Consider the following 25,701-nt stretch of genomic DNA (forward strand, 5'->3'; position numbering starts at 1 on the left):
GAGAATTGATTCAATTGGACGAATATGAAATATTCAAATTTATAGGTGAGGAGTAAAAATGTAACATGATAACGCACTGCGGGCATCGTTCAACATTGGGAAACCCAGATAAAACTTACTTAACGTTCACAACAAAAATGCGGCAAATTCGTTCGATGCGGGTCTCACGTCGGACGTTCCGTTGCGCAAATCAAACGTTACACCCAACGAAGGACGTTCGTTAACGTTTTTTTTCTCAGAGGGCGAGAGAGAGCAAACCAAAACGTCAAACCTGTCAAAAAACCCTTGGTTTTCGTTTACATTTCCCCCCGTAACCCGCACTCGGATCGGTGTGACTGTCAAATTGCGAAGAGTGTATAGTTTTGCTTCATCGTCGTCGTTGCGTTTGCTTATAATACACATTATTTCGCTTATACACGGTTCGGATCGCTGTGAAGTTTAGCTGAGAGAAAGTAATTAGTGCTTGGCCAAGTGCATTATTTTGCAGTGAGGCAAACAAATAGTGGAAAATTTGACCTAGTTCGGGCGGAAAAGTGTTCGAAAGCTGCGGAAAACCCGCCGGAACATCCCGAAAAGTGAAATCACGCAGTGACAATGATGGTGACGGATCCATAGGGAGCACCCCCGACCGATCAGAGCAGGTGTGGAATTTTGAGGCATTTGGTGGAGCTGAATAGCTCTGTCCGTGACCGAGTGGGGGGACTGGTTGTACTACGTTGCGAAGAAACATCGGAACCGTCCAGCCGTAGGAGCCATCGTCGGGCGGAGCAGGGAAAATGAGTTTCTTCACCTCCTTCCAGGAGCTGCTGGTAAGCGTTTTTCCTCGCAATCATTCTCATATTAATGTAGAAGGAACTGTGTGTGATGTGCTTTACACCCGACTCCGTTTGCTACTTCCCACAGTCCGCCGTGCGTTGCCCCTCTCTTTGCTCTTGATTCGACCTCGATACAGTTTATTTCTGTTTTTTTTCCTCACGGGGAGACGGGGGAGTTCATTTCTCCAGTGCGAGTCCGATGAGGTTGATTCGAGTTTCGATTGCGGTGCAGTGTTGCTGGTTTGCGGGTGGTTTGTGTGATGAACGATTTGCGAAAAAATTGTGGGTGATATTTTTAATTTTTCGAATAAATCTCTCATCTGAAGTGCTAAAAGATGCTTTTTGGTACCACTGAGATTTAAGAATTAACATCAGTTGAGTCAAAAATCAAGAATAAAACTCGACTTTTTAAATGTAACAAGACATATGTCCAACCAATAAAACTTCAGAACAATTTTCAATTGATTTTCTACGAAAATCTAATCACGTCCTTGTTTGACACTATCGGTCTTACTCGACAATGTTTTTAGTCAGATGGGTTAGCATCTTTTACAAACAACCCAGCAAAAGAACAGAGGTCAACGTAGCTGTTCCGGTTCATCTGGTGAATCGTCAATCCAAATAATTTCGTGGTTAAAGAAATTACACAGCCGAGACGTTTTCCGGAACACCTGCTTCCTGTTAGTAGTACGTTCTTGCTAAAAATCGGTAAACATGGAGGAATGAAGATAAACCCACTCAACGCATCTAACTTTTTCACCTCGACCGAATCTTTCGACAAAATGCACTCCTTAGCCATAGCTCCAATCCTGTCTTCGAATACGGTGCTTGCGATTCACCATAAATAAATTCAGTATTTACTAGTGACAGATTGAACAGTGATTATGAGTACTCCTTCTGTATCAACCTTCTTGTCACACGTAAAATTAAGGACACTGCTCTTGGTAAGGATCGTTTCTGTCTGTGTTCAAAGCGACTCAGAAACCGTTTCGGCATTTTCTCATTCGGTAGCTGTATTTTTAAGCGGATGAAAAACAACCAGCATCGCCGTTATTGAGGTGTACCAACAGCTAGTCGAATTGAGACAATGTCTGTGTGGATATTCAGGACGAGAATAGGTTTGACTATGTTAGAAAAAGCACACCTGTAAAAATGGCTCGGAATCCTACCATAGTACATTAATTTTCATGCGAGTTTTCTGTTTAGGCTCTAAAATATATTACGTCAACAAAGGATCTGCAATAAATTTTTTCCCACTGTGCTATCGCATTATTTATTCTGGTCTTGGGCGACAGTTACTGACGGCCGATACCATAACTGCAAGCATCCACAGTCGATGACGATAGAAAATACACAAGTCGCAGCGAACATTTGCGGTAGGTCTGTAACCACGATTTTTTGGGATATGCGTACGTTATTTACACATACTTGAAAGCTACTTTTGATAGAATTGGCTATAACATTCTACTTAAACTGTTGTTATTTGGGGTCTCGAGTAGACGAGTGTTGTTGTTGTTGTTATCGTACTTGGCTAACGGAATATTGTACCTGTTGAGCTCGGTTCGAGCGTTTCGTTTTAATTTACTAGCACATTTGGCGTCCCGGAGGGAAGCAACTTAGACCCACTGCTGTTTATTATATTTTTCAGCGATTTGACAACTCTACTAGCCATTAGATGTAAGTGAAAATCGATGTGGTGATGCATTCTGTGGAAGAGTACATGTTTGCAATAAGTTTATCTGGAAAGTTCAATACTGTACTACCGAAACATACATTGGAATTATCAACATTCTTGCTTTTTCAAAATTTATGGAAATTATAAAAAATCAGAAATCATTTATAAAATTTGTTTTAAAAGGAATGTTCTTGAAAATGTGTAAGACAGTTGGCATCTCTAAATGTATCGCATCGAGCTTTTATCGTTCCAAAGACCCGATAAAATTCGACTACCATAACAATTCACTCGTGTGTCAAATATTAGAAAATTTTTTCGAAGATAGTCAAAATTGTAGTATTTGTATAATCAGTCTAAAATGTTTTCTACTTCACTCCGGTTATGTCTCTGACATCACCCACCCATCTTTTTTTGTAAGTCATTCCAAACAGTTGTTAGATAATGCAGTTGTCCAGTCCAGCTGAGCTCAACATGATCAGGTCAAAGTCGCAATCTTCATAAGACAGGAGCAAGTTGTCAATTTTTGTCCTTAATCCTTAATCACGTTCTGATAATAAGCCAAAATACTGCTATCGCGATCCGGTTGATGCTGCAAGGAACAGATTGAAATCTGTGGGTGTGACAGCAAATGCACGTGAGGAACGCATGGCATCACTAGACGCCTCCTTAAGAGGCTTGCGGTGAGAATCTTACATAACGGTCGGTTCTACAATTGGACAGTAACATAAACATGCTCTCGTTCGTGAACGAGATCGCCGAATTTATTCGCTGAAGGAAGTTCAACATCTTACAGCGCATCGCTCGATTCGTTGCTCGCGGATACGTTTGGTTAGAATGTGCGTTTTTCCGTGCCCTCCCCACTTCACCCCGCAATCTTCCGTCCCCCTTCCGTTATATTGTGGTCCGGGAATGGTGCACTTTCGCGAGCTACTTCGCGCTTTTTTGACAACAACTAGCTTGGCATCGTTGGACCAACAGTGCACTCGCGTCGCTTGTGGTTGTTTTTCTGGCCTTTGCCAGCGGAACACTACACTTTGACCCACTTTTGCTTGATTTGGCCAGTAAAAAATGTCCGTATTGGGTTTCTGGCGGATCGCGGATGTTTCACTGTACCGAGCAGAACGGGTGGAACGCACTATCCCAATCGAGTGAAGGGATTTCACTCCTCGGACCTGATTTAACTAATTGATCTCGTTTTCGGCGCGGGAAGCCCTTTTTATTTCCCCGTGGCCCCGGAAACCATCTCCACTCGCGATCGATGACCTCTTCTCGTATATCGCGTAGCAAAAGCAAAACATTATTTACAAACATGTATGGGTTGGTGCCCCGATAAAAAGTTTATTTGAATTTTTAGATCGGATTGGTTTCATGCATAACCTTTACATTGTATAATTTTCACAAAATAAACAAATGGACAAAAAATGTAAATAAACTATCTGACATATAATATAAATAATTGAGTAAATAAATAGTGTAAATAAATGAATATGGAATAAATAAATAAATAAGAGGGAAATGAATAAATAACAAGCAAATTAACAAATAAATAACAAGCAAATAAATAAATAAATAACAAGCAAATAAATAAATAAATGAATAAATACTGACGGGCACCAACCGAAGACTACTAAACATGAAATAAACATCCTTCAAACATGTAAACATGGAAGCTATGACATTTATTTCACATTTAGACATTTACTGACAATATTTACAAATATAAAATTAGGGGTCTATATTAAGCTGGCCCAGTGACCACGGATTTATTGTGACCAACGAAACACAGGTCACATATTGATCCTCGTTTTGTACCTCCTGTTGCCGGTGTTGATTCCTGGACTCCTTGGGGTGTTTTCTGTTATTGAGTTAACGTACTTTGAAACTTATTTTATTTGAAAGATATTTACTATAGTTATCTTGTGTTGCCCGCGCGAGTCATATATCGTCGCGGGAAAATTTGTCCCTTTTAGTTCAAACGTTTTTCCCTATTCTTCTATTTTACGGCGTAAATTTCCTGTGGCCTTAGAAGGGCGAATTTCCTATTTGTTTACTTATATATTTGGCCCTGTCTCTTCAAGACTGGCGTATCTAACCAAATCACCAATTCACTCTTTACTCTTATTTTCCTCTTCACTTGTTGGATTAACCCTCTAGTGCCCAAATTTTTTTTTGGCTTGAAAAAACTTTTGGAGGTGGGCCTCGTGATGAGAAAAACGAAAATAATGTTGAAAATTCTTGGAAGTAATGAATTTTTCATTAAGGCCTTAAAATAAGTAAACCGCCTAGAGGCGGTGTTGGGCACCTTGGCGAATAAAAAACAAAAACTTTTCTTTCTTCTAGTTACTTCAACATAAGCGAATACAGATGGTTTCTTATATTTTGGACTCCATCAGAACGCAAAATACCTAAGCTGTAAGGAGTATTTCTCTAGTGCTTTGGTTGTTTAATTATTGACTTCTAATTTATAGTAGGGGAGACCAGGGTCTGCTGGCGATGGTTTCACTTATCATGTTCTACGTTTTTAATTTAAGAAGATCGTGTAAAAGTGAATGCGTTGCATAAAAGAGCGGACTATTGTCTGAACATTACATTACAGAACATTATTACAGAATTTTAATTATGTGACGCGAAAATCTCGCCAATTTACGACTATACGCACAATGATGCCACCTGGCTACTTTTGATGATAAAGTATGGATCGCGTGAGATGTATTTTGATTAAAACTGCAAATCAATGATACTTGTTATTATTTTTCAGCCTCAATGCTCCTGAATTTTAATTTCGGCGCACAATTTGTATTCAAAAGCTAATTTTTCGAATTTTTTTAATTTTAAGAAATTCCGAAGTAAACAAACAAAAAAAAATTACTTGAGGTTACGTATATTACATATACGGCCAAGGAAAGTTCTTTTCGCGCGCTATCGAAATATCTAGTCATTCGTGGAATAGCTTTGAACTCGCCCTAAATAACAAAAATGCTGAAATTTAAAAACGTTACCTAGGGTAATGAGCCTATTTTCGTCATAACCATGTAAAACCGTTGGTTAGAGCGGCGTTAGCCATCTTTGTTCAACGTATTGGTTCAAATGGCGATTTTTGATATCATAATGGTTCATAAGAAGAAAGCAAAGATATTGATGCCAATTCATACGCATTGCATCAATTGTATTCCGAGTAATTAATGAAATTGTGAGGCACCCTTCCTAATTCGACTAAAGTAGGCTCTTCACTCTAATACGCTCGAAAACTCAATATCACTTACAACGTGTACGAAACAGAATTTAATGCAACATGAACACATTGGAGAATCGATTAAACAGTACTTGAAGTGCAGAACTAGAGACAGCGCCATATGTCTAATACTAAAGAAGAAAAAAAGATTCTGCCAACTAGCCCCAGACTCCCCTAAATATTATTAAATGATAAGAATATCCATATTCTAACTGCAACATTTACCCAAAGTTTTTAAAACATAAGTTTTTTCAGGTAAAATTGCACATAATACTAGTTTCGGTACGATAAGTAATCACTAAAGACTGATAAAAAAATTTCGCTCAGGTGCCCAACACCGCCTCTAGGCGGGCAAAGTATTTTACCAAAAACCTAAACTTCCGAATTATTCCACTAAACCAATTCACATCTACAGTGAAATGCTAGTAACAGGCTACTCAAAAATATTTTTTTTAGTTACTGAAATTTCCAAAAACAGTTAAAATTTGTTTAATGAAGATTACCACTAAACACAAAATATTTTTTTTCCACGTTTTCCTCGAATTTTCAACTTTGAGCTTCAAATGCCTTTGACAGAAAGCTACGAATATTAAAATAATGTGTGTGTATGAAGGGTGTGAGCGTTGGGAAGAAATGCTAGTGCGGATGACAACATACAACCATGTTTTAGTAGTTTTATTTAGATTTTTATAGAGACCGCCTAGAGGCGGTGTTGGGAACTACAGGGTTAAAACTGAGCGCGCTTATTTATATTGCACGCGACGCGTTCTAGAAACGCGTGGAACATTCGCAATGCTGACGATAAATCATTAGCGCGCCGCATGTACTGCTGCTGTTGCTATTGTTGCTAATGCTGTGTGTGATGATCGTGCGCGATTGAAATATTTGGTATTTCGTTCGAGAAAATTCTTGCTAGTTTGAGATGCTGCTTGGTTATAATGGAATGATTAGCGCTGAACAGAGGCGCGAACCGATCCCTTATTCTGTGTTCATTTCATTCGATTTTCGGTATTTTAAGATCAGCATCAACCTTCCCTACGCGATGCTGCGATGCATTTCTTACACTTTGAATGGCAATGTATAATAATCTCGTTTGCGCGGCAACATTTTGATCCCAAAAATCCGGGTACCCTATCGGGTTCTTAACGGGTATTTTTGTTGATCACATAACTGTTAATACGACGCACGGTATGTTTGACCCTGCGCCAAGTATTTTGGCTGTAGCTGAAAAAGGAACCAATATAATAACGAAAATGTTACGAAAATAACAAAATACTCGATTGCCTCGGAAACTCGAATCGATTGCCAATACTGTAGAATTTTGAAAAGATCCGCATTTTTATTGGTCTAAAAAGTGCTTTACTCTTGAAAATAATAAACGAAAAAATGAATAGTAACAATAATAGTAAATGCTCAAATGGTGTTTTTTCTCGTAACTACATTTTTTGAGCTGGCCGGAGACGTAACTCGAACATATCATTTTCAATCGCTTTGTAATTTTCTAATATGTTCAATGTTAATTTTTTCCAGCGATTTAATGTTTCTATTGCTCATTTTTTAACTAACAGTTTTGAGATGATTTTCATCAAATTGCAGCGTTTTTTTTACAGCAATGGGCTATTTCGCGTAAAAAGACCCTTTCCAAAAACGCGTTCTCGGGAAATTCTGTAAAGCCGTCATTTTCTGACAAAATTACTTGAAAAGATTATTTTTGTCTATTTTCGGCAAATTTAAGACTAAGGGAAATGAAAGACGGATAGGTATTCTAAAGTGAATCAGTTATAAACTTAGAACGGAAAACTAGGACTAGGCGGGCTCATATGGACAGGAAATGTGAATATGAACTAGTTGCGTTGCGTTGCGTAAGCACGGTATGCTTCGTAGATTGCAGACTGATGACTCTCATTTCCAGCCAGACTACTTGAGGAGCATTGTTTGGGAATAACAATCGATCCAGTCCAAGCGAGAGTTTCACCTGAGAGCCACCATTGCGGGCCACGACCATCTTTACCGTAACTTGGGATGAGAAAGGATGTGTTGATGTGGTACTTACTTAACGGAAGGCCCCGATTCAGTGACACTGCCATAAGTACCACGGATTGGGAAGTGGGTGGGTTGTTAGTTAGGATTCGCTTCAAGCAAGCGATGCGACTGAGAATATATTTTCGCGCATGTTTGAATAGTTTATTGACAAGGATACGTGAATTTTCTAGGCGTTTAAACTCTGGCTAATCGTTTATCGAGATTGTTTCATCGAAAACAACTTGAACTTCGGACAGCCGGCTGTCGGGAGTGTTGACAATGTAAAATGGACTGTAAAAACGCTTTTAATCCACCTAACAGTGTGATGAGACATTTCTTATAACTCTTATCACTCTCTTCGGATATTATATCGTTTGAGAACATTTAGAACTTGATGCTTCGCGATGTTTTGCCTTTCTCATATAGAAAGGTTATGCAATCACTCTGAAAAACGTCAACCTAATCCCGGCCCGGAGGGCCGAGTGTCATATCCCATTCGACTCAGTTCGTCGAGATCGGAAAAAGTCTGTATGTGTGTATGTATGTGTGTGTATGTGTGTGTGTATGTGTGTGTGTGTATGTGTATGTATGTGCGTATGTGTCAAATAATGTCACTCATTTTTCTCAGAGATGGCTGGACCGATTTGCCCAAACTTAGTCTCAAATGAAAGGTGCAACCTTCCCATCGGCTGCTATTGAATTTTGGATCGATCGGAATTCTGGTTCCGGAATTACGGGTTTCAGAGTGCGGCCACACAGAAATTTCTCATAAAAACTATAGGAAAAATTAAAAATAGAATTTTTATTTTTGATGTTAAATGTATTCAAGGTGCATAAAACGTCGAGATTTGATGCAAACACGAAAAAAATTTGACGAAGATTCACTTTTTTGGATTTTGCACATTTTTGCCTTTCTCATATAGAAAGGTTATGCAATCACTCTGAAAAACGTCAACCTAATCCCGGATGGTTTACGAAGAGGGGTTACACTTCCCCTCTACTGTTCACTCCCCTCCTTTAAAAATCTCCTTAAATCACCCCTCAGACCACCACCTCATACCTCTCCCTTTCAACCCCATCATCTTTAAACCACCACTATATTACAAAGCATACCAATTTAAGCTGGGGAGTCGTTCGTTCATGGGACTTTCGCCCTCCTCACATACCCATCCCCGCATGACAAAATGAGTTAGCAAGCAGATAACATTGATCTAATGCTGAGTAGGCTAATGGAGTATGATATTTTTTTGTTTCAAGTGTTTCACCGTCGACACGTAGCTCATCAAGTTCGTGGCTGGCATGCCATTGTGTATAAGTGCAAATTGTACTAAGAATGTAATGGACATTTTCACAATTATGTTGAACATAAAAAGCCTCCGTGCCATAGTTTAGAGAAATGAGAAAGGCACAATTGCACCGCTAGGTGGATTAAAACAGGTTTTGATAACACATACTACATGGGATTGTGGCAGGACACAGAGAATCGCTCAAATCAGCATAAGACAACATCAGTGCTAGAAATCTCAAACCAAATCAATGGGAAAGCGAAAAAGTGGCCCATAAAATAGACATACAAACGAATTATTGCTAATGCTCTGTTAATAAAATATCTAAATTCCTTAATCAATGCATTGTGGTGGGAAAACTGAATTTTCCTAAAGGGGTTATGTATATTGTACTGAGCCAAAAAATCGATTTTTTTTTTTGAATCGGAATGAAGTTTATACTTTACTCAAATTTTCAACGCGACTGAGACCTAAATATCAACGCTTTTTCTGGAAAAAAGCGATACTAGCAGTGACACCATTCAAAGAAAATCAACAGTGAATATTTCCAGACTTGGTTTTATTTCCTATTTAAGAAATATTGTGTTTTTTACATCCTAGATTGCATGATTCAGTGATCGAAACCCAAAACTTCATAAAGTATTTGAAATTATTAAATTAAAATTTGTGTTTGCTATTGAAATTGACAAAATGATAGTATCGCCCCTTTGACGATTGTTTACTTTTTCGGTCCCACCTATCAGCATTGAAGTATCACCCTTACATTTTGTTTACAATACCAATTTTACAATTGGTGGGGGTTTGGTGAAAATCGATCTTACTGTCCAAACGGCATAATTCCGAAACCGTAATTTTTGAAGTTTTAAAATTATGCAGAAATAATTTTTCAAAAAATAGTAACAGAGTTCGTGTTTTTAGCGAGTTTTTTGAGACTTTATTGTAGTCATGAATATTAACCTGAGAAAATTCACCATAAATACTTCTTGGACGATATACTGTCAAAATTATTTTATCAAATGATGCGCTGTTTAACGTTTGTAAAACTCATCGAAGATACTAAACCTCCGAAATTGGCGGTTTCAAAATGATGTTATCTTGACCTTAAATTACTGTTTTTGAACATTTGACCTATACATAATTGGTCATACAACAAAAATCAAATTCTCATCAAAATCGATCAGAACCTGCTAGAGTCGAATGGAAATCGTAATTTTTCATAAATTTCTCTCTACATTCGGAAAGTGTTATCCTCGATATTAATCATATTACGTTTTCGTCTCAACTCGACGCATTCCCAAAATGAAAACCTGTTTTAATCCACCTAGTGGTGCAATTGTGTTTTTCTCATTTGTCCAGACTACGATTCCATGGCTGGTTATATTCAATACAATGGTGGAATTAAATATTTCATGTTCAGTTCGATTTGCACATACGTACAATGGATCGACAGCCACGATCTTGAGATACTGACCGCCGCTGGTTTCAAGCGATGTTTCAGTATCACATAGTAAGATCCGGGAGGTTCGGGTCCTGCCGAAAATTTTCAACTTGTTAAGAAATTTTAAACTAGTTTTAATTTTAAAGTAGCAACCACTTACTGCATACTCCCTCCGGGCCGGTATGATTGACGATTTTTAGAGTGATTGGATTACCTTTCTATATGAGAAAGGCAAAAATGTCCCAAAAAATCAATTTTTGTCAAACATTATTTTTTTCGAGTTTACATCAAATCTCGATGTTTCATGCATTATAAAGTCATTTGGCATCAAAAATACAAACTTGATTTTGAAAATTTTTCATTTCAGTTTATATGGGAATTTGCTGTGTGATTGCACTCTTCAACTCGTAACTCCGGAACCGGAAGTCCAATCAATAAAAAAAAATCAATAGCAGCCGATGGGAAGGTTGTACCTTTCATTTGAGACTAACTTTGTGCAAATCGATCCAGCCATCTCTGATTAACAGAGGTCACATTTTTTTCCACATACACACATACACACACAGACATTTTCCGATCTCGACGAACTGAGTCGATTGGCATATGACACTCGGCCCTCCCGGTCGGGATCAGATTGACGAATTTTAGAGTGAATGAGAAAGGCAAAACATTTTAGCAAATGTTGAAAGTTATGCATTTTTTTGGTGAGATGTTCTATGTTTTATAGACATTAAATCAATTTTAACTTCGCTTCCTATTAAATAAAGACCCTTATTACAGTACATCTCTACAAAAACGAGCTCAATTTGAAAAAAAAATCTGAGGATTATGATTGATTACAGAACTCTGGAATTTTCTATTGGAATGTTTTCAGGCAGGATTTTGATATTGATGCAATTAGACAACTGTGAAATCAAGACCAATAGATCAGTTACATATCAGGACCCCATTCCGACAATTTATCAAAAGTCCTCATGATGTTTACAACAACAGGATATCAATGTACGGATCAGATAATTGTTATTGTAATATTGAATTAAATCAGTCTGCATCAATAAATTTTCAACTTCAATCCATTTTTTTTTTGGGTGTGGTGGGGGGGGGGGGTTGTATGGTGTTAAACCCCAAAACCTTCTCTTGGCAACGCCATTGCTTGGAGTTATTTATTTCGCTTTTCATTTTCCGATATGTTTCAGATCGATCCGATGGTCATGAGTTAGAAAAATTGCAGTCAGAAGGTTCGCACAAATGAACATTTTTGCACTGATAAGTTATCAAGTTCCTTCCAGACAACTTGGAAGTGTTCGGTGATTATTTATAGCGGTTGTAGATAGAAAAATGAAATACAAAATTCGTTTTATCGAAATAATGCTTGGCTTATTTCAATGGATTATTACTATCTTGAACAATAAATAGGCGACAAAGAGTAATCCACAAACAACAAGCCATAACTTTTAAAGTATTCAAAATAGATATTTGAAGTCTTCAGTAAAGTTATTCGCAAAAGTAAGAGCTATAAATTTGCTGAAGGCATCATTTCGATATAATCACTTCCAAGAAAATTTGTGAAAATATCTCACTCATAGGGGGATTAATCAGCAAAAGCACAATACCAAAAGAAAGGGCATATTGCCTCCATTAAATTCTCCGAAGATACTAGTGACCTAAAATAAGCCGTTTTGGCGTTAAAAATAGATTACATGTTTTTGGTCATATTTCTGGCAATGGGAAATGATAAAAATCTTTCGTCCGCATTTAATGTTAAATATCTCTTTTGATAATAGTCCGATTTCAACAATCTATAGCTTGTTCGAAAGGTATTTGTTAAAGCTATCTAAAAACATATAAATTGTTAATCTATATTGTCAACTTCGGCAAATAATTCCAAGAAACTGCAAAAAACGCCATTTTTACACATTCAAACATTCATATCTTGGAAACTAAACATCAGAATAAAAAACAAATTAATAGCGTTCATACTGTTTTTTAGTTCTTTCATTTAAAATTGGTTTGGATAAGATCGGTTCAGCCATTGCTGAGAAACACGAATGAGAATTTGTCCGTTACATACACACACACACAGACACACACACACAGACATTGTCCCAAATCGTCGAGCTGAGTCGATTGGTATATAAGACTCGGCCCTCCGGGCCTCGGAAAAAATCTTGAAAGTTTGAGCGAATTCTATACATTTCTTTTATAAGAAATGTAAAAATAAGTTAAAAAGTGGTATGGTGGAACATTCAAAAATTATGTCACGCAAAGATTACCCAATACTAACTAACTCTATCATATTACCACGTTATTTTTCCCCTTGGTCTAATACGAATCAAATTCTTTTAGTTTTTCCTTCATTTTGTAGTAGCACTTTTATACCGCTGCTCGCAAAAGTGTTCATGGAATTTCCTATATACATGGCGCAATCGTGCGTAAAACGGCCGATTGCCTCAAAGCACATGATGTGCTTCCCTCCCATTTATGTCACAATTAGTCATATCTCTTCCTCCTAATGGCGTGGCAGAATTTATAAATGGTTCTTATTGGTATAATCACAAGCATTTTGAGATCCCGTAATTTGAAATTTTCCACTTCGTTCGAGTAAACGTTCCGATATTACAATGAAGACGCGAAACAGAAAAAATATAAATGCTGCCTTCCTAAACGATATTAACATCATGCACGAATCAAACACCCCCCGTTTCCAAATAGTACGTACTTATTCTCAGTTCAGTATAATTGACTGATGAGTTAATGGACTAAAAGTAAAGCATTAAATATGACCATAAAACATTTGTTCCTCGTGCTGAAATGATTGCCGCAAATTGGTAATTGGATTTGAATTGTACTTGCGAATTGTCAATTCTTACCCTCATCATACATAATTCAAAAGTCATTCACTCAGACAAGACCATGCGTATTTCCCATCCGCATTAAAGACCCATTGGATTCGTTTCCTAGTTGGTCAAATAAACACTAAACAAACAAATAAATTTGTTCAGAAATGTCAGCTCGATTGACATCAACCGGCGGATACGTGTTCCCTTATAGTGCCATCAAATGAAAGTACATTTAAAATTACATACGACAAAATATGTGCAATTCAGAATATAACGAAATGAAGATTGCTTAATTATTTGCATTTAAAAAAAGATCGGAAAAATTAGTTGCATAACCAAGGTGGTTCATTTTCAAAGAGAGCACTGCTGATGAATCATTGTATGAAAATTGGTGATAAGGGACGCGGACGAAAATAGCTGACCACCGCCAGGAAATGTGAATATGAACTAGTTGGTAAAAAAGTAGCTAAAAATTCAATTTCTGCTAGCTGAGCTGTGTCATTAATTGCTACCAGCCATCCGTGTGTGCAGAACGAAAAAATCAACAAGTAGTTCAATCACAACAGGATCGGCACGGCACCGATAGCTTGGTGTCGATTGAATACATACGTCATGGCTTGATGCTAGCAGGGAAAGGGAGAAGAATGATCGCATGGCCGTTCTAGGCGAGGATTTGTGAAGTTTCTTTTGCCGGCGTCGGCGGTAAAACATGATGATGAGTTATGTTCTATCAAAGACCATGCGGTAGACTTGGGTGCAACGCCCAACCCCTACTTAGCAGAAGGCAAAGGACTCTCCGTATTTCCTTTCGATCATGTCCATATGAGCCTGCCTAGCCTCCGTTCTAAGTTTATCACTGATTCGCTCTAGAATACCTATCGGTATTTCAATTTCATTGTTTTCGTTTCTCTTAGTCTTAACTTTGCCGAAAATAGCCAACAAACAGATTATTTTTGTGTTTCAAAATTTGTTTTATGAGTCCCATTTTATAAGATCTTGATTAACCTCTTTGTGTCGAAAGAAAATTCCGAAATGTGCTCTTTTTTCGTGTTCTACAGTGTTGTAACCAATTTAATCCAATGCGTTGAACAAAGATGGCATACGTTGCTCTCTACCGAAAGATAAGCTACTAAGATGATAGCGAGAACAATGCGAATTGGGCTCATTACCCTATAACCACATCTGTAGCGAAAACAAAAAGCTTACAATATTCAGTAATATTATGTTCTTTTCTGCCACAATCTGCAATCTTTATCATTCTGAAGAATATCTGTACATCTGCCAACACTGGACGAATGAATATTGTGGGTTTGTTTTTCACTTTCGTTCATCGTGATTCATTCATCACGTTCATCACCCGTGTTATCCGTGTTAGTATAACGGATCTCATGAATCATTCTAACTCCATGTATGTTCTATGCTGCTTTCGTCGATTATGTTGATTAACTGGAGCGAATGTATACTTCGGTATTTTAATCTCCCAATTATTATTGATGGAGAAAAATATATTATTATTAGTCTTCTGTCATTGCACTTGTATCCCAACATGAAAAATTCATTCTGTCGAAAAAGGAATTTATTCCACACCTTCCACCATTTACTGCCTCCTACACACAAATACGATGAATACTGATAGTAACCGAGGGGCTTTCGAATGTTCCTTCTTGATACAATATGCAAATAAAAACATACTCATCCATTTTTTCCTCAATTCCAGGACTTTGACCACTCCACAAACCTGAATGGATTCCACTTCTCCAACAGTCTATTCGGATTCGACTCCAACTCGATACCGACGCTGGAAAACCTCCCACCACCGGTATCGTTCGATCCAACAACGGCGGTAACGACCAACTCGAGGGCAGCACTGAAAACACCTTCCCCCATTCCGGAACCCGCTCCGCTGCTGGAAACCCCCAAGTACTATCAGTTCATCGAACCACTGCAGCCCCAGCAACAGCAGCAGCATCATCATCACCAGCAGACCCCGCAGCAACATCAGCAAACCTCGCCCGTTCCTATCGTGTCCAAATTTCAGCTGAAGGTTACACCCAACAATGAAATTTACATTTCGAACGAATCGGGAACATTTTGCGAGCTGGCCGGTAGTTTCGTTCCCTCGCAGCAGCCAGAACCCGAACAGCAAACTCCACCGGTCGCCAAAACAAATCCCCCCGAATGCCTTGAACCGTTCGTTGAACCGCTAGCCAACAACGAATCCCCACCGGAGCCACCCAAGACACTGTACTGCATCGAAAAGGGTATCAAGCGGCCCCTTTCACCTTCTGACTGTCGCTACGGTAATTCCGGAATTTTCCGATCAACCGAAGCCGGCGTATCTCCACTAAAAAAGAAAACTACCTCTACCACTAGCAATGGCCTTTTCTGTGGCGGTTCGGAAGACGGCCCAGCAGCCAAACTGGTTGTTTCGAACGTCATCAACAACGGGTTGATCGTCAATAAGAAACATCTCTCGACCAGCGAGGAACCATCCGGGGCGGTTACCCCGGAACGACGGATAATGCGACCGAAGAAGCGCAAGAAGAAAGTTGTCCAGAAGGTCGTGTTGTCAGCAAAGGTGGAACCGATCAATGGGAAAATTGTCGCAAGGGTTGCTCCCGAACCGGCGAGACCACCGATGGCAACGGTTAGGAAGGTGCCGCCTGAGGTCGTTGCTAGTAAAAGGGTGGTCGCTGGTTCTATTAACAATTTGAAAACAACTCCGGTTAAGGCGACGGTCACGTCGGCGGTATCAACCGCAAGCGATAGTACACTAAATTTCTCCGGTATCAAGGAGAAAGCCGCACAGGAAGCGATTTTTGTAGAACGAGTCGAGAAAAAGGTTCCTTTGCAGGAGCAGCAACATTCTCCTGCGCAAATGAACACCGTAAAGTTAAGTTCGGTTCAGGCAGCGGAAAATTGTGTGCAATCGGCGGCTGGAACTGGGATGATGTCTGAGGATGCCGGTTCCAGTCCGGCACCGGTTGAGTTGAAGGTGGTCGCCGATTTAGTTATGGATAAGAATGTGTTCGGACATATTTCGTTGCTGAAGTAAGTGTAGGTTTACTTGAAGCTGATACAAAAAATGTTAACTTATCTTTTCTTTCAGTAATTCTCATGACCGTGGCAAAACCGTTATCTATCAAAACCCGGTCACCAGCACCAACGTAATCTACAGCATCCTGAACCCCAAATCTCTAAACCTCAATCTCGGCGGGGTTGGCCGTGGTGCGACGGCGACACTCACCTTGCAACCGCATCGTGGAGTTCGAAAGCCGAAAAAGCGTGGCCGAAAGAAAAAGGTCCTTCCGGAGAGCAACGGTCCCAACGGACTGGAAGGTGCCAATCCATTAGTGCTACCCGCTGAACCCGTCGATCCGGACGTACCCGTTTCGGTAACCCGCTCCGGACGTCTCAGCAAACCTCCCCGCTACGCAAACAACTACTTCCAGAACATCAAGCATAAACCAGAGCATTCCCCTCCCCTACCACCGCCACCGCTGCCACCTCCATTGGTGCCAAAGTTGGATCTACCGGGGCCAGATCCCGAAACGGTCGAAAAACTGCCCAATTTCTCCGCTGCCCTCAGTTCCACCGTGAGTCCGGCTGTTGTCTCGCCTGGTTCGATCGGTGAAGCGAAACGTAAAATGAAAGTCCCTCTGCAGTACCGATGTGCCACCTGCAACAAAGTTTATCTCGGCAAACGGATGCAGAGGCACCTGCAGAAATATCCGTGTCACAATTCGGAACGAGACTGTGTTGGACCGGAGCGGGAGAAGAAAACCGAAAAAGAGGAAAAATCCACCTATCTGTACAAGCATTTGTTCGATCTGCTGCAGAAGTTTACCGAAAAGGACAAAGGACGAATCATGCTGAAGGAAATCAGCAATTTTGTGGATTTTGTGCGGGCACTGATTCCCAGGTTGATCACCAACGAAGAACAAAACAGCACAGTGGAATATATTGATCATAATGTGGCGGACGTGCTGCGGTTGAATCACGGCAAGTACCGACTGAAATTGTCCTCCCTGGCGGAAGAGTACGAAAAGTTGAACCATACCGTAAGCCTACTGAACAACAACAACAACCCCATCAACGGGGCATCACCTCATAACGGATCGACAGTTCCCCTAACGAGCACTCCCAACGGAAACGCAGATCGGCAATCGTTCAGTTTCAATGCCGACGATCTGCTGAACCAATCCAGCTCGTTTCCCAGTTTGAGTACTCTGGTAACCGAGCACAACCTACTGCTGCATTCGAGCAGCAACAATAATAACAACAACGTTATCCCAACCAACCACCACCCGCATCATCAGCATCAACACAACAATCATCACCAGCCGCCGCCACAGACCCTACACCACAACGGTAACAACAGCCTTTACAACCACCATCACCACCTGCCGCTGATCGGATCCAGCTGCCACGACGATGCGATAAATAGCCTGTCCGGTTTGTGTAAGTCTCCAGTGCAGCACTCCGCCTCCGGAATGGTCAATGTCGCGCTGAATCTTTACTGAATTTGCGCTAGCGGCGGTGGGCGGTGGCGCCGAGAGAACAATAACAAATTGTGGGAAAATGTCCCACTCCGCAATCAGGATACAAAATTACGTTCTAACCGGAAACCTTACACATTTCTCAGTAAAACAATAATACAAAGTGAACAAGTTTTAAATTGAATCTAATCAGAATACAAAGAAGGATAATAAATTAATTGGATAGTAGTGAAGCGGGGGTCGTTTTGTTTGGTTGGGTTTGAATGCAGATAATGGTGGTTGTCCTATCACAGACTAACAGACATAACACTCAAAAACAAAACTTCGTCCGCTTTAACGTTCATTTTAAATTTATTTGTAGTTAGGACTGTGGCCACATTTCCAATTATGGCACCACCGACATATGAACAAGCATATGCGGGATAGACCACTAGTTGAAAATTATTCCCAAACTTGTTACCCATCCCCAGCAATGAGTATTTGGGACCGTGAATAAAATGTGGAACTAGTGTTCTGGAAAAATTGTTGTTATGTCTGTTAGTCTGTGGTCCTGCTTCGAGGGACACTTTTTGCTTCTCTTATATAGAAAGGTTATGCAATCACAATTCACGCCCGGCCATTCGACTGAGTATGCCGAGGTAGGTCCGGTGATACTAGGCGAAGCGTGGCGTTCGGTGCCATATACCTTGACGAGCCGCTACTGGTGCATGTACTGCTCTGCTAACTCCTCAAGTTGGTATCCGGCGGTGGATCCAGCCTACTCTACGGGGTGACTGGTAGGGTGAACTTATTCAAACTATTAGCTTTCTAATTCGTTGATCTCTTCCCTATTTCCTCCGTAGGTCCACTAGTATCGGCGCGACTTAGCACATCTCTTCTACGACATTTTCTACGACAACTCATAGGGGCCCTATTCTCACAGTTACGTCACTCAGTGACTAGAAGAAATTTTCCTTCTAGGGACAGTCGAAAGCCACCACTCATACGTTAGACAGTAAGGTGAAGGCGCGTGACGGAACCGATGTAGATTCTTCCAGAAGTAGCCTGATCGAAACTGCTTTAGGTGAATGTCTATCTCTCCAAGTTTTCTGCTTGACACGTTCGAAATTAGCTAGGTGGCACTGTATCTTACGTTCTCGGCGTTATCTTTATCATGTTACCACTTAGCCATCGAGTCAGTTGTCGCCATCATCCTTACACCTCCCGCATCACTACGCTGATAGCACTCGATATTCTAATACGCTCCAGGTTGGAACACTGTACATCAGTATAGCAAATGCCATCCCAGTTAGTAGACGCCCAGTGTTCGGCATCATTGAAACTTAAAATTCTGAATTCCTCTGGATCAAGACTCGTCATCTCTATCGTTTGTTTACCATTTATCTGTCAGTATCAATCCAATCGAGCAGTCTTGTGGCACTCCCGCTGCGATCATCGTCCACTACTATCAAAAATTTGTATCGCAGACCAGCACTCGGTTCTGAAAGTAGCTTTTTAGAGTAATGCACAGATATTGGGAGACGTACAATTTGTGCAACGATGCTGCTATAACTTCCCAGATGGCGCTGCTAAACGCGTTTTTGCCCAGTCAAACCATTCGGAATTTGATTCAGAATCCTGAATGGAGTCAGTGTGGACTCCAACTCAAATGCAACAACCGATTCTGAAACTGATTGAGTCGGAATCGGTTGTTGCATTTGAGTTGTAATCCATACTGACTCCATTCAGGAATCCGAACCGGTTCCGGAATGAGTTTAACTGGGTTGTGTATATCGTTACCACGGCGCAGAACTGATTACTCTGCCTCTGTATGGACAACTTCGCTGCGCTCTCTCTCTCTCTCTCTCTCTCTCTCTCTCTCTCTCTCTCTCTAAAACTGCCCCGATTATCTCCACCGTCGATCTTTCTTTCCGGAATCCGAACTGTCTATTTGACAGTCCGCGTTCAGGCACAGACTAACAGACATAATACTATGAGGGAATTCCCTCAAAAAACATCGATCCGACAATTTTCCCAGAACACTAGCTCCACCTTTTATTCACTGTCCCAAACACTCATTTACTGGTGGGCTACCCCTCAGGTTTGGGAACAATTTTTCACTAGTGGTCTATCCCCCATATGCTAGTTCATATCTCAGTGGCGCCATAAGGTTTGTTCCAGTACATGGAAGTTACTCCCTGTTGCTCCGGAGCAAAAAATTCTTGCTCCTTTTCACTCCGGTTTGCGACCAGAAGAAGAAAAAAGAGAAGAAGATAGTACAGGAACGACTTTCTTCCTGTTTACTCCGGAGTACTTCCAGTTTCTCCTGGTACTGGAACAAACCTATAATTTCAAATGTGGCCACAGTCCTAACTACAAATAAATAAAAATGACCGTTAAAGCGGGCGAAGCTTTGTTTTTGAGTGTTATGTCTGTTAGTCTGTGGTCTATTCCCCATGGGGCATGTTAGGGGCGGCTCAAAACAGCATCTGTTCTCCATGTTAGGGGCGGCTGATGTATCGTCCTTGTGTCAGTGTGGGACTCTAAACAGAGTTGACACAACGCACAGTGGGACCAATCTAAAAAAGGTGGGACAAAACCTATTTGAGGCCTTAGATGTCATTTTAGAGCCAGCATTTCTTCGTAGGATATGTTCACAATATTATTCTGCAACTTTTTAAATCGAATATTTTGTTGTTGGACTAAAGTAGAGTACGCGAGCAAAACATTTTTGACATTAAAAATGTCTTACTCAACTATTTAAAAAAAAACCGTTTTAGAGGGTCGATGTTTTCGACAAAGTTGTAGAATATTATGTTTTGAATAACTTCATCTAAGATACCACAGACATCAGACCTCATATTTGAGGCAAAATTGTTGTTTTTTTGAAATATGGCCAAAAAATCAGTTTTTCGACTTTTCCATGCTATAAACCTTAATTGATTAATTTAATATGTTCTAAAAACTTGCAGGTAATATTAAAATTCAACTTTTTGTTAAATGAACTAATAACCTGAGATCAATATTTTGGCTTCTAAAACTATTTTTAATTTAAATTTGCTCTATTTTCATCAAATATATGTTTTTTGGTGCACTTTTGTGCATCCAAACTTTGGCTATTCCGATACTCTATTATTCGTAGAATAAAATTAATACTACATAAAAACAGGATATAGTTGGACGCGTTGTTTGGGTGACCATTCATGTACGACGGTTTATAACATAAAATGTGTTTATATTTTTTTAAATTTATATACATTATTAGCTATTAACAAAATCTTATATTTTGCACGCACTTACAAGCATGTAAAACATATTGAGTTGATCAATTACGGTTACAATATGAAAAAGTGAAAAAATTAACGTAATAATAAATAATCGTTGTTCTTTGGCAATTTAAATTCAAAATTTATATTATTTTTTAGGAAAAACTGACAACGATAAAAATTAAGGGTGAACAATACACTCTAAACTACTTCTACCCTAGAAAATACCCAATTGGCTCTCATGGGCCCATATTATTGGCTCGAATCAAAACTCGTCGAAATGTCAATTGACGATAGGTTCATCCGGAGTGTTCATTTGTGTTTACCTTTTGCTAGCGTTGCCAATTTTATTTTGTGTCCAGCACCCAATGTGGCTACGCCACATCGCTTTTGCGCGTGCTGTCCGGGATAGCCCCTATGTTTGAGTAAGCCGGGCAAACGAGTGGATCACAGGTTCGCTTGCTTCCGACGGCGGGTCGGTGGCCACCTCGCCCGGGCCTCGGTTATGCGGCTAAGCCGCATCGAAATGGTACCCCTTAAACATTCTAACTTGAATCGGTTGTGTCACAGGAGCCGGAATACGAATTAGATCCAGCCAGCATTTCGGCTGAGTTAAACTGGGAAGTTTAGTAAAATTTAATCTGGAAATAATTTTTTTTGGCAACGCTCCAGCACCCCGTTGATTTCACCACCTGGGCGCCAGGTTGACGATATGAAATGAACTTTGTTTACTTTCGACAAGTTTTGATTCGAGCCAACAACATCCAGCCGGCTCTCATTTTGAAATTTATCAGCTCGACGCGCCAACTAGATTTCATTATTGGAACCAATGAAATGTAGACGAAATAGTATTTTCGTGCATTGATGATATAGGATGGTTGTTCTATTTTACTTGTTTTACGATAAACATTAAATATATTTAAATATAGTTTCACAAAAAGTTTACTAACACACTAACAGACATTCGAAAACGAAGTCTTCGCCCGCTTCAACTGTCATTTTAAATATATTTTTAGTCGGGACTGTGGCCGCATTTGAAATTATAGCGCCACTGATATATGCGCAAGTACCCGGTCAAACCATACGGAATTTGATTCGGAATTCTGAATGGAATCAGTACCACAGACTAACAGACATAACACTCAAAAACAAAGCTTCGTCCGCTTTAACGGTCATTTTAAATATATTTGTAAGTGGGGTTGTGGCCACATTCGAAATTATGGCGCCACTGACATATGAACAAGCTTATGGGAGATAGACCACTAGTGAAAAATTGCTCCCAAACCTGAGGGGTAACCAACCAGTAAATGAGTGTTTGGAACCGTGAATGAAAGGTGGAGCTAGTGTTCTGGGAAAATTCTTGGATCGACGTTTTTTGAGGGAATTCCCCCATAGTGTTATGTCTGTTAGTCTGTGCCAGTATGGATTCCAGTTCAAATGCAACAACCGATTCTGAAACCGATTGAGTCGGAATCGATTGTTGCATTTGAGTTGGAAACTATCCAGCTTTTTACGTGCCATAATAGCGGTCAAAATCGTTCAGTTCGTAATACGTTTAATTGCCCTTTTTGGCAATAATCGTTTACGCCAGTTTGACAGCAACGCCCAGTTGAAGATGTCGGGCGTTCATTGAATAAACATCCAACGCATGGGACCAACGTAGGATGACTTAATCTCATTGGGCGGTTGACGTAAACGATTATTGTAAAAAAGGGCAATTAAACGTATTATGAACTTAGCAATTTTGACCGCCATTATGGCACGTAAAAAGCTGGATACTGCCTCCATTCAGAAATCCGAACCGGTTCCGGAATGAGTTTAACTCTAAGAGAAGAGAAGACAATCGCGTAGCCAATTTGATCCAGTCCTAACCTCAATTTTGAACCAGCTTCTGATTGGTCATTTTGCCAGTCATGAGCGTTCATTATATTTACAATCGGGATGGAAAACAGTGCTGCTGTTTCTGGCCATTTTTCATACGCATCAACATTTCGTGCAAATTGAATAAAAGACCTGAATGACGATATAGTTACGTGTATTGTTAAGAGAGACATGAATAAATATTTAATTTAATTTTTAAATGCAGCTAGCATTGTAAATTCTTGGTAGAGGTGCGATCTTTTAGGTGCAATTATTTTCGGCAATTGTAATAAACATTCAAAGGGAATCTGGCAACGATGAACGCTTGTTGTCTTCAGATTTACGGCAGGGCCAAGTCGAGAAAATTAAGAAGAGCAAGAAGCCTGTTGTCGTCTCTTCTCTTAGGGCATGTTCAGGAGTGTTTTATTTTATATAGGAGTTTCAAAGTAGAACTGGAACTGAAACTTTCACATCCCCAGCAGAGCGTTTTGTTTTATTATTTCGAACAGTTTTGTTTCAAAATTTAAAACTGTTATACGACGCCGTTCTATTTGTTGCTGATTTTAAAACACGTTTAGAACTGTGTTTTAAATACATGCAAAGTTTTCAGCAGAGACACTTAAAACAGATAGACTGGGGAAAAATACATTTGAATGCAGTAACGCTGAAAGCATGGCGAGACATGAATTTTAAACTGAATAGAACACCCGCTAAAACTGCTGCTGGGGACAGAAAGTTCCAGTTTTAAAATTTCCAGTTTTATATTATAGAACTGTCAAAATTATAAATCTAAAACTGAAACTCTCCTGAACATGCTCTTAGGTTTAACTGGGTATACGAGGGATAGACCACAAGTGAAAAATTGTTCCTAAGCCTGCCCTCTAAGAACGGTTGGTTTCAAAATCGTCCAATGAAGGACATTCGTTGGACCAATTTTGACATCGTCCAAATAACCGTTCAACGAACGTCCATCGTTGGACACGTGTTGAACGATTTTGAAACAATTTTTTGGACGTCTCAGTGGGTGAGGGATAAACCTTTTGCAAATGAGTGGTTGGGACCCAATGAGGTATATATAGGTGTGGCAGAACACACGGTTTGCTAGTGTTGGCAACCAAAAATATGTAAACATCCAGAAGCACAACGGGTCGACGTCATAGCGGTCACACGATTCAAAGGGAGCGGAACGACCGCTATGACGAAAGCAAGTCGATTTATACTGTGATCACTCACACCATTCATGTATGATTCATCTTACGAATACCAAAGTGCCATCTTCGCCAGACCTGTATATACGACATTGGTTGGGACCGTGTATAAATGGTGGAGCAAGTGCTCTAACGGCCAATTTATTCACTGGATGAAACCCGGTTTTCGTAGAAAACCAGTTTCCGGGTTGCTAGTTAGCCGAAAACTAATAAAATTCGCGGATTGATATTTTTTGAAGGAATATATAAGTTCAACCTTTAAAGCTTCAGAATGATTTTCAATTGATTTTCCAAAAAAATATTAACACGTCCTCGTTTGACATTATCGATCTTTCCTGACAGTGAATTTAGCCACATGGGTTATCGCTTTTGACAGTTATCCCTGAAAAGTATTCAAGATATTTCAATGGATCGTGATAATTCAACTTTATAAAAAAAAAAACATTTTATTTATTTGGCGTACAAAAAAGGGAAAACTCGATTACGTTTCGTTAACGTCGGCTGCTGTGGAACAAAAATCAAAAGCAACATATGGCTTAACGACCCAATTCTAAGAAGTTAGGCTTCATTTTTTACCGTCCATTGTTTTGATGTCGAATATAACAGAAGTTACCTAGGTATCAGCTCATGATATCGGGCTTTAATCTTCGTGAACTCACCAACCAATCCGCCAACAAACCAGTCAGTGAACTGAATGAATGATCCTGTGTATGCTCAGCTCTCCTCCCCGGCTATACATACATAGTTTGTCTATCCTCGAAAGAGCCTCTCCGGTTCGGACGACACATCCTTCGAGAATCAATGATGATGAATCGATTCGAGTAGATTCGATGTCTACACACTCGATTCCTTTCATTGCAGGCAGGCCCGCAGTGCAAACACGAAGACGGATAGGACTTGCTGCAGAATGCGCTTCAGTGCACCCTGCCGGAGATTGTTTGCAGACGCGGCGGTGACTATTTACCCTTCTGATGTGATAGTGAGCCAGTGCGGGTTTGCTGTAATTGAATTAAATATCTTCTGCCGGACAACGACACGTTTGCTCGTGCAAATAGCTATCTTTCTTCCGAAGTAAACGGATTGCCTTGTGCAAAGGATGCTATTTAAAATGCTTCATTCGGGCGTACCCACCAATCGGTAACTGGTCAGATGTGGCAGTCGAAATATTTTATACTGGTTGCAACGAATATCGTTGAAGGAAGTATTCTCAGAGCATTGTAGACTTCCAGAGAGCAGAAGTTGCGATTCACTGGTAAAAACGGTCGCTTTTTGGGTTATGAACCATTTGGCGAATTTGTTAAAGTTTTGTTTAAAATTTAACTATCAATTTTAACCTTGCTCTAGAGCGAGGTTATTTTGCAATAAAAATTTGAAGTGTCAGACTCAAATTTCAACCAAAAGTTTTAAAAAATAGACAATCCATGAGACGTTTGTTTGCCAATTCAGCGGCGAGTTTTGTCAGCAAGTTTGTTTTGCTCTACTCCTGCGAACAGAAAAACTCGTCCGACAAACATCTTTCGTTAGTCCAGTTCGTTTGATATTGGATCGAATCATCTAAATTGTCGGACGTCGTTCCAACCG

At 39.9% G+C, this 25,701-nt stretch overlaps 1 protein-coding gene across 1 annotated transcript; it reads left to right on the top strand.

The window, feature by feature from the left end:
• Nucleotides 1-311: 311 nt before the first annotated feature.
• On the top strand, nt 312-18,040 carry LOC131688547 (uncharacterized). Its single transcript, XM_058972864.1, has 3 exons — nt 312-809; nt 15,026-16,359; nt 16,418-18,040. Exons 1-3 carry the CDS (start codon nt 777-779, stop codon nt 17,829-17,831), a joined length of 2,781 nt encoding a protein of 926 aa, XP_058828847.1. The 5' UTR covers nt 312-776; the 3' UTR covers nt 17,832-18,040.
• The last annotated feature ends 7,661 nt before the right edge of the window (nt 18,041-25,701 follow it).

The sequence above is a fragment of the Topomyia yanbarensis genome, chromosome 1 (genome assembly GCF_030247195.1).
Source record: "Topomyia yanbarensis strain Yona2022 chromosome 1, ASM3024719v1, whole genome shotgun sequence".
NCBI classification, from domain to species: domain Eukaryota; kingdom Metazoa; phylum Arthropoda; class Insecta; order Diptera; family Culicidae; genus Topomyia; species Topomyia yanbarensis.

What these genes read in the sequence shown, in the direction of transcription:
- LOC131688547 (XM_058972864.1), top strand. Translation starts at nt 777, where the DNA reads ATGAGTTTCTTCACCTCCTTCCAGGAGCTGCTG. An exon ending in CCTCCTTCCAGGAGCTGCTG is followed by an intron (nt 810 to 15,025) that starts GTAAGCGTTTTT and finishes CCTCAATTCCAG; the next exon opens with GACTTTGACCACTCCACAAA. An exon ending in GGACATATTTCGTTGCTGAA is followed by an intron (nt 16,360 to 16,417) that starts GTAAGTGTAGGT and finishes CTTTTCTTTCAG; the next exon opens with TAATTCTCATGACCGTGGCA.